Raw genomic sequence first — 13,373 nt, forward strand, 5'->3', positions numbered from 1 at the left:
CCCAGAACCCAGAATGCAGCACCGACGCCCTGGGCCATTTCAACAGTAGAGAATCCTGCCCCCCAGTGGAGCGCAGGAGCACTGTTTGTCACTGTATTTAATGGGGGTGTTATAGGTTGAATTTTGTCCCCACAAAAAAGATGGGGCCCCAGCACCTCACTCAGAATGGGACCTTATTTGGATAGCATCTTTACATAGGTAATCAAGTTAAAATGAAGTTACTGGAGTGGGCCCTGGTCCAGTATGAATGCTGTCCATATAGAAAGGGGACTTTTGGACACATAGACACACACATACAGCAAACAGCAGGTGAACGGGAAGACAGAGACTGAGATGATGCATCTACAAGCCAAGGAACCCCAAAGATCGCCAGCATCCACCAGCAGCTCAGGGAGAGTCCTGGAACGGATTCTCCCTCATAGCCCCCGAGGGAACTCACACTGCTGAGACCTTGACTTTGGGCTTCCAGCCTCTAGAACTGTGAGACAGTATGTTTCTGCTGTTTTAAGCCACCCAGTTTTTGGCACTTTGTTATGCAGCCCCGGAAAAGCCCTAATTGAGGGAGGAATAAAAGGCGCCAAAACCCTCTTAGCCCATCTTTATTCTCTCAGTGTCCTACAATTTCCACCAATCAATGAACAAAAAGCAAAATATAGCTTCACTGAGCAAGGGAAACATCCCTAATTATGGTTGGCCCTGGAACAGCAGTGATTAAAAATAGGCACTCCCTGCTGCCACACCGCCTCTGCAAACTGCCACAGTGGCTTACCCCAAACTATGACACAAACCGTTCAGAATCAAGATTTTCATCAACCAACTATAGCCTTCTATTCTCCAACTATCTCCACTCCAGAGTGACTTACAGCTCTTATGTCAACGTGATGACAAGAGACCTTCAGACAAATTTATATTTTAAAAAGGAAAAAAATCATCACTATATTCATATAATGATTACTAATGTAAGATGGATGATAGCTCCAATTTCAGGGCTTCTATACGTTTTAAGCTTTGACAAGGAGGTAGTCCTACTGTAACAAATATAGTCCTCCTATAACAAATAACTAGTTGGGAGGAGGTTGCTTATAATCACTTAGCTCACTTTTACAAATGTTCATGAGCTAGACAGGAAACCCATGGTCTAAGCTGTGTCTGACTATTCTGAGAAGATGGCAGATTTCAGATACTTTTTAGGGAGTTTGTCAAACTGATGAAAGTCTGATTCACAGAAAATCATACAAAGTCAACTATGTTCAAAGGTGTTATTAGGATGGAATTTCCCTAAAAAGAACACTGAGAATCATTTTATTTTAATACTGTATTTTCTGTGTTATAGGGGACTGTGTCAAGGGTAATTTATATTTTTTCATTCAAAGGTGTTTCATTAGGATCAAATTTCCCCAAAAAGAATACTGAGAATCATTTTATTATATTTTTAATACTATATTTTCTGTGTTAAAGGGGGCTGTGTCAGGGGTAATATTTTTTCATTTTCTAGGTTTATTGTTTGCTGATTTGCTGCTCAATTGTCTTTTCTGTTTGACTACATTAAACTATATACTTGAACCACGATTCTAAAGAAAAGTTCAGTACAAAAGTTAGAGTCCTTTAGACAAAGAACTAATATGAGGATTCTGTCCTTTGATTGCCTCAGATATTACTGACAGATGGGACAGAACAAGGCAATAATATGGAATCTGAACATAGACACAAATATAAATCGGCAGTTCCTGGATGAATGTTAAGCAACTGTTGTATGAAAGACTCAAAATTTAAACACACTACAGATTTTGCAACAAACAAGATTGTCAAACCACAATATCAAGAAAAACCGAAAAGTACTGACACAAGGCTCAGAGTGCTGGATAAGTTAGTCTTCAAAGATGATGTCAAAGGAGCCCTTCCTGGTGAACTCACCTACAAGAATGCAGAAATTGAGAAACCACCACACCGAAATGTATGCCAAACCACCTGTGGAAACTGTCCAAGAGCCGTGACACTGCAAAAACTACAGAATAACCAGCTCAATATATATTATTAATCTGAAGCCATAGGCTGCTGGGCCAGAGACACTGGGATTCTCCTTAAGCCCACAGCTCCTTCACTGATAAAACACAGCCATATGTGGCCATGCAGATGCCCAGGGCAACTGACCCTGCCTATCCCTACCACACTGGCAATAATTCATCCACGATCAGAATCAGAGATGCCTTTGTGCAACAATTACACTTCATCACTCTGGTGTGTTAATTATTGGTCTGAACAGGCCAGGCGTGGTGGCTCACGCCTGTAATCCCAGCACTTTGGGAGGCTGAGGTGGGCGTATTGCTTGGGGCCAGAAGTTCGAGACCAGCCTGGCCAACATGGTGAAACCTGTCTCTACTAAATATCCCAGCTACTCGGGAGGCTGAGGCACGAGAATTGCTTGAACCCAGGAGGAGGAGGTTGCAGTGAACCGAGAGAGATCACGCCATTGCATCCAGCCCGGGTGACAGAGCGAGACTCTGTCTCAAAAAATATATATATATATATGTATATGTGTGTGTGTGTGTGTGTGTGTGTATTTACATATGTGTATATATATTTATATTTATGTGTGTGTATATATATATATATGTATATATATATATCTGTCTGAACAAATCGTCTTCTAGCTCCTGGCTTTGCAAATGCAGAAAAATAAGCACTCCCATTTACTGCGGGTGCAGGGATACTATGGCACCACCTTCTGAAGGGTAACTTACAGCTTCTATTAAATTGTACATTGTATACATCCTCTGATCCAATGATTCCCCTTCTTGGAGTGAGGCCTAAAGAACTATTTCTAGATGTGAACAGTCACAAGGATGCTGATGTTCACAGTGGTGAAAAAAACAAGGAACACCCTAAAAGCCCAATAACAGTGAAACAGTTAAATAAATTGTGATGTATCTATATATTGAAATGCTGTGAAACCACAATAATGTTGAGGACATAATTCATGATACAACAGAAAGGTTAATACACCAAGTTACAAAATTTACATACTGAATGACCTTAATAATCCTTTTTTTTTTCTTTTGGAGATGGAGTCTCGCTCTGTTGCCCAGGCTGGAGTGCAGTGGTGCGATCTCAGCTCACCGCAACCTCTGCCTCCGGGTTCAAGCGATTCTCCTGCCTCAGCCTCCCGAGTAGCTGGGACTATAGGCACACACTGCCATGCCCAGCTAAGTTTTTGTATTTTAGTAGAGACGGGGTTTCACCGTTGTTGCTCAGGCTGGTCTTGAACTCCTGAGCTCAGGCAATCTGCCCGCCTCGGCCTCCCAAAGTGCTAGGATTACAGGCGTGAGCCACCGCACCTGGCCAATAATCCTTTTTTAAAAAAAATAAATAAATAAAACGTGTATGTATAATATATATTTGCACATGGGAAAAGACTAGAATGGTATAAAACGAAATATTAACAGTAGATATGTCTGGCTGGTGAGATCATTTTTTTCTTTGAGCTTTTCTCTATTTTTTAAAGTTTCCTATAATAACTATACATTAATTTTATACTTAGTCATTTTAAACTTTTCACTATGAACATTTTCAAACATATACACAAAATGTAGAAAGAAGAGAATGAACCCCATGTATTTATCATCTAGCTTCAATAATATTTGATCCATATGATTATATCTATACCCTATACCCTACCATCACCACTTCTTTCCTAGAATGTCTTAAACAAAATCCCACCTCATAACATTTCACTGATAAGTGCTTTGTAAGGCATCTCTAACTGATAAAGTCTGTTTAATGTAACACGTAATCACCATGCCATTATCTCATTTAACAATAATAATGCCTTAATATAAATATCCAGTCCACATTCAAAATACAGCCACTGTCCCCCAAATGCTATTTTATGGTTGGTTTGTTTGAATTGAGATCGGAGCAAGGTAAAATGTGGTTATGAGTTGTAGGTCCCTTTATTCAATAACAGTCCCTCTTCCCTCTAATTTTTTAAATTATGAAACAGTTCTCCAATATCTTCTGATTAAGAAATAATCTTTAAAAAGACTCTTTAGAGAGATACTGAGGGCAAAAGTTGTAGCTGAAATACAAGTAAATAGGTTTGGAACATCAGAAGTCAGAAGAAATATAAAACACAGATTAAGTGTTGCAGAAATGAAGACTAGTGAATTTATGTAAAAGTTGCTGCTGTATTCAAGTATTATCCTAACCTAGACCTAAGCTTATCTAACTGTGCTTCTTTCTTTTCCTCATACTCTGTCATACAAGTCTCTTCTCTTATGTTACCTATAGCCCTCTTTAATCACCAAGCTGCAAAACCTTTCTAGCTATGACTCAAAATCTAGAAGCCATAAAAAGATGAATTCAAAGAAAAACACCTACATGACAAGAAGGTAATGTTAAAAGACAAATGATAAAGTGGTAAAATATTTTCAATTTATACAACAAAGAAAAAATTTCCCTATTGTACAAACTCCTAGAAATTAATAAGAAAAGGCAGGACATGGTGGCTCATGCCTGTAATCCCAGCACTTTGGGAGGTTGAGGTGGGTAGATCACCCAAGGTCAGGAGTTAGAGACCACTCGGACCAACATGGAGAAACCCCATCTCCACTAAAAATACAGAATTAGCCAGGCGTGGTGACACATGCGTATAAACCCAGCTACTCTGGAGGCTGAGGCAGGAGAATTGCTTGAACCCAGGAGGCGGAGGTTGTGATGAGCTGAGATCACACCATTGCACTCCAGCCTGGGAAACAAGAGCGAAACTCTTTTTAAAAAAAAAAAAAAAGGGAAAGAAATTAGTAAGAAAAGGTAAACAACAAAATGTAGCAAAGGCTAGAAATGGTTCACAGAAAAGGAAATACAAATGACTCAAACATATATAAAGGTGCTTAACCTCACTTATAAGAAAAATACAAATTAAAACTATACTGATGTACTGTTCTTTTATCCATCAGGTTAGAATGTTCAAACTTTCATTTTGTCTTGGCAATGTTGAGATGAAACAGGCATTCTCTTGCATTACTACTGGGCATGCAAATGGCACAACCTCTATGGGAAGCAATTTGACAGAATCTATTAAAATTACATATACATATATCCTTTGAGCCATTAATTTCATTTCTGAAAATTTAATATACAGATATACCCCTCACGTGTGAAATGCATGATATTCAATACAGCATCATTTGTAGCAGGAAATGGACTGGAAAAAACCAAATGTCTATTAATAATGAACTTGATAAATGCTATAATTCTATAGAAGGCATATGACACAGCTGAAAACAAGGAAGAAACTCTCAACGTACTGATATGAGATCTTTCATACTGTTGAATGAAAAAGGCTAGGTGCAAAACAACACGAATAACATGCTATCTTTTGCAAGAAAAGGGAGACAGTAAGAATATACATTTGTATTTGTGTATATATATACACACACACACACTTTGGGATGATACATGAGAAATGAATTGTGATTACTGAGATTATTTGAATAGATATGGGAACTGGGTGAAGATTTTTCACTTTATGTGAGTGGTAGTCTGCCACACTCTTCTTCCTTTAGTAATAGAACCTTCCAAATTTTAGATGGACACATGGACACCCAGCTAAAGGCCACATTTCCCAGATTCCCTTGCTACTACGTGTGCCTAGTAACCAAGAACTGGTCAATGGAATATGAGCAGAGGTGGTGTGTTCAACTTCCAGATCCCTCAAATTCCAGATCTCGGAAGTTGAACACACCACCTCTGCTCACATTCCATGGAGTCAAGGTCTTTCCCTCTTTCTACATGCTGGAAAATGACAATGTAATGGGGAGACAGCTTCTACCATGTGGATGAGGACAACACTCCAGAAAATGACATAATGTAAGACTGAATGACTCAGGTCCAAGAATGACCAGTGGAACAGAACCACCTACCCACAATGAACTACTACAACTGCCATGCTGGAAAAGCTGTAATTCTATCTTACTGTGTCACTGTATTGGGGGTCTCTTCTTCATTACAGCAACATAGCCTATACTCTAAAAGCCAAAAACGATACCTGGAAATGAGTTACTACAGTATCAAAAACCATAGAGAGACACTGGTTTTGTTGCTGGAAGGGGAGGGTGGTGAGAAAATAGATATTGCAGACTAGAAAGCTGGCAACCCTTGTTACACCTGTAGCAAAACATATGCTAAAACTTCAATAACTTGGGAGACCCTGTGTCATCTGAATTTGTAGCTTTACGGGAAGCAGTTGGAAATACAATGCTGGTGTGTGTTGACTGCCCCTTGTATGCTTTTAGTGAGCTACTATAAGCATAAGATAAAAACAAACAAGAACTGGCTGGTTTGCAAGGAAAAATGGAATAAAATACAGCCTACTAAGGGTCATGTGTTCTAAATTTGGCAATATAAATCCATTGAGATTCCAACAATTTAGGACCCCACAGGGCTAGAAAAGCCAATGCTACTGTACCCCAAAAGCAGGAGACAGGAGTCTCTCTCAGGGCGTCTATGAAAGTCTCCAGTTTAGTATTCGTGGGCAGACAAGGGAGTCAGCTTATTTACAAAGATCAGATTTAGGGAATCACCTCAAGGAAGTCATTATGAAAATGAGGGAGAAAGAGAAGGGCCAAAAAGAGAGGCCAGTAACTATAATCTAGTCTGCTAATTAAAAACCATGACCCAAGAAGATCTTTGGCCATGGATACTTTTACGTGGAACTGACTGGAAGCAAACAAACCAGAAGTCAATTTAGTTTTTGAGGGACATGTATTGCCACATGCTTGGCTTATAAAAGCCTGTGACTTCTTGACCCCCTAAGGAACCACTAGACCTCCAAATCTATACCAGCAGGAAAGATGTGCTAAAGCTGTACAGCCTCAAGAAGGGCATGTTCTCCAATGCCCACTGCAGATGTGGTTATGGAGGAAAATGAAGAAAGAATCTTCTAGAAGACAAAGTCAAGTGCCATGGAGGAAAATGGACAAGGGATTCTACACAACAGAACCAAAGTTGAGCCAACAGCATACTGACTCTGCAATTCCTGCTCAGCAGAATTTCACTGTTGTTATGAACTAGTGACCATCTGTATTTCTCATTCTTCCCTTTTCCAAACAGAAGCTTGTATTGTGGTTCCTACTTTACCTCCTATACTGCATTTGGGAGGTAGGGAGTAGAGGGACTTGTCTATTCTAAGTTTTCATGGTAAGAAGAACCATGCCCTGGCCTAATGTAAAGGACTACTGCACACCACAGAGAAATCCTAGATTTTAGACTGGAAGCATGAACTGAGTGAGACTCTATGATGTCTCCTTTGGGGTGGGAGGAATGGCCTCTACAAGTGGGAAGAAGAGTATACATGGATACCTGAGTGGCCAGAGGGGCAAACTGAAGCAGAAGCTGCTTTTTCTCAAAGTCTTCCCTTCTTCCTGTTTGTAACCAATGCCCCAGAGTTCTAACTGGTCACAGGGTCACCCACCTAGTAGTGATGCCTCCCAGTCTACTTTGCTGTTGGGTGTGTCTCTGTGATTGAGAACTTGACAATGGAATATGAGAAGTGAGACATGTAAATTCTAGTGTTTCCTTCTTCCCTATGGGCTGAAATGCAAAGATAATAGTAGTGAGCAGCTTTTAACATTTGGGAAAGAGCACCTTACAATACAAAACCATTCTTAGGATATGGTGGAATAACAAGAGATGAATGTGGGTCCCTGAAGAATTGTATGGAACAGAGCAGGCTACCCAACTTGACCACTTGCCTACCTCTACGCTATGACATGAGCAATAATCTTTTATCTTAATCAGGCCACAGTAATTTTGGGCCTCTGTTCTTGCCTTTTAGCCAGGACACTATCTAATATAATACCACCTTAAAATTTTTGGATTTTGAACCATGAGACTGTATTGCCTACTTGGAAAATTTGTTTTTTTTTTTTTTTTTTTTTTTTTGAGACGGAGTCTTGCTCTGTCGCCCAGGCTGGAGTGCAGTGGCGCAATCTCGGCTCACTGCAAGCTCTGCCTCCCGGGGTTCACGCCATTCTCCTGCCTCAGCCTCTCCGAGTAGCTGGGACTACAGGCGCCCGCCACCACGCCCGGCTAATTTTTTTTGTATTTTTAGTAGAGACGGGGTTTCACTGTGGTCTCGATCTCCTGACCTCATGATCCACCCGCCTCGGCCTCCCAAAGTGCTGGGATTACAAGCATGAGCCACCGCACCCGGCTGGAAAATTTGCTTTTTAAAACGAATAATATTGTTTTAAAAGTGTCAAAATCCCAATAAAATGGTCTTTTTTAGAACTTCATAATATTACTTCTGAGACAAAAAAAAAAAACTGAGGAAATATTTTGAGTACAGAAAAAGATATATGTGCAAATGTATTTTCCACAGCTCCAAAAGGTAGAGGAGCAGCTAAAAAAATAAACAGTAAACAGAAACATGCTGCATATTCAGCCACAGAGTATAACCAAGTAAATGTATGGGACAGCTCCAGCAATGAAGCGCTATTAAAATAATCATCGAAATAACAAACAGGGAAGACAATGGGGGGAAAACATATGCAAAATGGGTATTCCTGGAGAAGAAAAAAACAGAGTGCAAAAGTTAAATATTTTATTACAGAAGAAAAGGTTCCTAAAATTAAAAATAAAAGACCTATCTATTGAGCAAAGGGGACAAACTATCCCACGACATACTGATATGAACTAATAAACATTTGGCAAGTTCAGGCCAGGCGCAGTGGCTCATGCCTGTAATCCCAGAACTCTGGGGGGCCAAGGCGGGCAGATCATGAGGTCAGGAGTTTAAGACTAGCCTGATCAACATGGTGAAACCCTGTCTTTACTAAAAAAGTAATAATAAATTAGCCGGGCGTGGTGGTGGGCCCCTGTAATCCCAGCTACTCAGGAGTCTGAGGCAGGAGAATTGCTTGAACCCAAGAGGCAGAGGTTGCAGTGAGCCAAGATCGCACCACTGCACTCCAGCCTGGGTGACAGATCGAGACTCCATCTCAAAAAACAAAAGCAACAAAAACAAAACAAAACATTTGGCAAGTTCAGAAACAGCACAAAGACAGACTCTATAGGTATCTGGATGGAGAAACTTCTCCAAAACGACTAATTTCAGATAACAGTAGAACAACATCTATAGCATCCTGAGGGGAAGAAGAAAGCATTCAAGAATTGTACGACCAGCTGAGGATAAAGGGAACAGGCCAATAGTATTAATCATACAAGATCCTTTCAAAGAAAGAAAAGTGCTTGATGGTAAAATTCAACCATTCAAGAATTTTTTTTATTTTTTATTTATTTTTTAAACAGCGCCTTGCTCTGTCACTCAGGCTGGCGTAAAATGATGCAATCATAGCTCACTGCAGCATTGAACTTCTGGGCTCAAGCCATCCTCTCACCTCAGCCTCCTAAGTAGCTAGGACTACAGGTGCACACCACCATGCCTGGCTAATTTTTTTGTTTTTGTAGAGTTGGAATCTTGCTTTGTTGCCCAGGCTGGTCTTGAATTCCTGGCTTCAACTGATCCTCCTAAATTGATCCTCCTTGGCCTCCTAAAGTGCTGGGATTACAGGCATGAGCCACCATTCCTGATCAGTTTTAATGTTTATATATTGTTTCTCAGTAAAGTACTGACACCATATTGTCACATTTTTCATAATCTTTTTTCTTAATTTTGGAGGAATATTTCAAGGAATAATATATCTGTGAAAAAATATTTACTTGAAGTTATAAGTAAAATTATGTTTAATATATTTCATTAACACAGCCTGCTATTTAAGAAAATTAAATCCATAAAATATTAATCCTATTTTTGTAAAGATATTTGTATTCTAGAGTCACATTCATGGAATATTGTCAATGGATATCTGTGAGTGTTAATATATGAGAGGATTTTAAAAAATCCTTTGTACTTTCATATAAATTTTTAAATAATAAACATGTGTTTTCCACAAACAATAAAGTTCATGCTTTCAAAGCTGAAGATCACAATTATGTTGCATAAAAATGTTTAAATAGTGATAAATTTTAAAAGTATAGACTATAAAAGAGGATATATATTGCATGATGCCAAATATATATTTTAAACGTATACACATACACAGAAAAGAAGTGATACATTTTATCAGTGCTTCAGGGATTAGGGATAAATTTGCCCCTCAAAATCTGAAATATAATTAGGTTACTTGCATGATGAAAAAAATGTAAAGTAACTAATCGTTTTGCGGCTTCTGTTAGAAATTCTCTTCCTATGCCAGGCACCTTGGCTCACGCCTATAATCTCAGCTCTTTGGCAGGCTGAGGCAGGAGGATCACTTGACTCTAGGAGTTCAGGACCAGCCTGGGCAATATAGTAAGAGCCTGTCTCTACCAAAAAAAAAAAATATATATATATATATATATTTTTTTTTTAAGTTCTCTTTCTATTATCCCAATCATAGTAAGAATCCCAGTAATAAAAGGAGTAGGCTTTTAAAAAGTTTAGGATTTCTTTGCCTACTTGGGGCAAGGAGGTAACTATTGTGGCTCTGCATAAACAAAGATAATGTACCTATCAACAAATGACTTAATTTTAAAAAGTGATGGCAGTATTAAACCAAACTGAAGGCAGAATATACCCCAGCTTTCATTATAAAGTGAAGACTCATCACGCAGGACGTTGGCTGAAACGAAAGGACACCACCCGAGGCGTGAAACATCGCCATGGATGTTCTTGGAAAGACATCTGCTGCTCTGGCACGCAAGTGCTGTCTCCGAGGGCTCGTGCCATATGCACCAGCTGGTGGATCCTGCTGCCTCCCTGCACATGTACGGAAGCCACGTACCGAACCTGGTTCTCCAAGAAGTGCATGTAGCGGTAAAGCAGTGTGTAGGAGGGAGACAGGATGCCCACAGATTTCATCCGCGCACCACGTTCCAGCTCGCTCTCCACTGGCATGTTGGCAAAGCAGGCCAGGCCGAAGAAGGGCCCCTTTCGGAAATAGCTAGAAGAGACCAAATACGTAGTGTGGTTCAAGATCAGAGAGGAATTTTGAGATGCAATCCTAAACAAAACAAATGAACTGTGTTTGGGGCTGTCAATGACAAAGCTCAGCCTCAAGAAAACAAGTGGGCCAAGCCACGTGACCTCACTGATGAGACAAGCAAGGCTTGATTACAGAACTTGCCAAGGGTCACCCGGCTGGACCTGGGACTTAGTCTCTGGCAAGCCTGCCACTCAGCTGCCCACAATCATGGACACATCTCTTCTCTCCTGCACCACAAATAATGACTTGGATGGCAGAAGCAGAACCAACATTCCTCTTCAGGCTCCTCTGGAACTAGGACTCTCTTTCGTAGCATAAACTGCAGTGATTCTTCCCTTACTTCCTGAGGCTCTGATATTTTTCACTGAGCTGCCATTTCATTTCCTCCTCTTCATTTCCTCCTCTTTCTCACACTTGTATCAGTCATGAATTCAGCCCCATGAGGAGATTAAAGCCACTTCATTACCCTTAAGCTCTTTCCATTGTTCCTTCTCACAAAACTCTCTGAATGCCCCACTACACAGGACTAAAAAATGGCCTTACTTAAAGCTGGAATTTCAAGGTTGAACACATAGATGTTCTCAGTTAACTCACAAGGGGCTGAAACTGTGCACTTCCATTAAAACCAGACCTCAAGAGAGGTCCATGTAATTTCTGAGAAATTGAGAGAACCTCTACAGGTAGGGATTCTTAAGATTTGCAGGTCATGAAGCCCATTGAGAATCTGATGAAAGCTAGCCATCTCACTAGAAAAATGATGTAAACACAAAACTATCCATGTATTTTCAAGGCATTTACACATAGCACATGAAGACCTCCTAATAAGAGCCCTTCTGCTTTGGGGAAAGTGTGGAGGTGGGGGGAATGGTACGAAGAAGACTCCAGTTCAGAAGTACTTACATGAAATCAGACTGGATTTTATGGGACCCACTGGCCATAGACTTGAACTCAACACCTTCAAGGTCAATATCTTGAGGTAAGCACCATTCTACCATGTTTCCTGTAGGAAAAGGAAGGTGCAAGTTAAAAGAAACAACATCATTCAAAGAAAATGGCTTAGTACAGGGCTTAGCACACATGGCTTCTCAATAAACCGACTGCTGACTCAGGCTGACACAGACTAGCGAGATGTTCACAGCTCAGCTCCTCCATCACCCACAGGGGTGATGCCGGAGGACCTGGAGATGGACACTGAAGGAATCTCCCATCTCTGCCCCCAAACACTGTTCTCCCTCCTGAGGATGCTGCCTTTCATTCTGTCATTCTGCTCAACCACTTCCACATCTGCCTTTCGCGGCCTCACTTCTCTGCATGTTTTTTTAACCTTCCGCCCTCATTTCCTTATCTTGTGTTCTTTCCTTAATCCCTTGAGATCTTGATTCTATCTATAGCCACTAATGACTGGGAAAAATCCCAAAACATTTTTAAAATTCTCATTCTCGTTTACCTCTAGGTAGCATTTGCTAATTCCTCACACATTCCTCCTCTTTTTCCTAGATTTCCATGATAGAATACTATTTTAGTGCTTTTCCTACCTCTCTGACCAATGTAACTCTGTTTCCCTCCCTCTCTTTCTCTCGTCTCTAAGTGAGGTCCTTCTTCAAGGGCCAATGATATTTGCTTCCAGAATTTTGGGACTCATTCACTCATCATTAATTATTCAGTTTCTCCTGAGCTAGATGCTGGAGATACAAAGTCCCTGACCTCAGTGAGATTAGATTCCAGAGAGAAATGAGGAGAGCTAGAGGAGATCAGCAGTTACAGTGCAGGGGGATCAATGTTATGACAAAGGATAAGGTGCGATTTTTTTTTTTTTTTTTTTTTTTTTTTTTTTTGAGACAGAGTCTCACTTTGTTGCCCAGGCTGGAGTGCAGTGGCGCAATCCTGGGTCACTGCAAGCTCCACCTCCCAGGTTCAAGGCGATTCTCCTGCCTCAGCCTCCTGAGTAGCTGGGACTACAGGCGCATACCAGCACACTCGGTTAATTTTTTTTTTTTTTTTTTTTTTTTTTTGAGACGGAGTCTCGCTCTTGTCGCCCAGGCTGGAGTACAGTGATGCGATCTCGGCTCACTGCAAGCTCCGCCTCCTGGGTTCATACCATTCTCCCGCCTCAGCCTCCCCAGTAGCTGGGACTACAGGCGCCCGCGACCACACCCAGCTAATTTTTTTGTATTTTTAGTAGAGACGGGGTTTCACCGTGTTAGCCAGGATGGTCTCAATCTCCTGACCTCATGATCCGCCCACCTCAGCCTCCCAAAGTGCTGGGATTACAGGCATGAGCCACCGAGCCCGGCCACGCCCAGCTATTTTTTTTTTTTTTTTTGTATTTTTAGTAGAGATGGAGTTTCA

General features: G+C 40.7%; 1 protein-coding gene across 1 annotated transcript in view; it reads right to left on the minus strand.

The window, feature by feature from the left end:
- DENND11 (DENN domain containing 11) overlaps positions 1-13,373 on the minus strand; it is a 51,076-nt gene that overhangs the window by 21,735 nt on the left and 15,968 nt on the right. Inside the window, exons 2-3 of the mRNA XM_032761963.2 lie at positions 11,925-12,024; positions 10,824-10,982 (exon numbers count right to left, since the gene is read on the minus strand). Of these exons, the coding sequence (XP_032617854.1) occupies positions 10,824-10,982; positions 11,925-12,024 (259 nt within the window). The remainder of the gene's footprint in view (positions 1-10,823; positions 10,983-11,924; positions 12,025-13,373) is intronic.

The sequence above is a fragment of the Hylobates moloch genome, unplaced genomic scaffold (assembly GCF_009828535.3).
Source record: "Hylobates moloch isolate HMO894 unplaced genomic scaffold, HMol_V3 SCAFFOLD_1, whole genome shotgun sequence".
NCBI lineage: Eukaryota > Metazoa > Chordata > Mammalia > Primates > Hylobatidae > Hylobates > Hylobates moloch.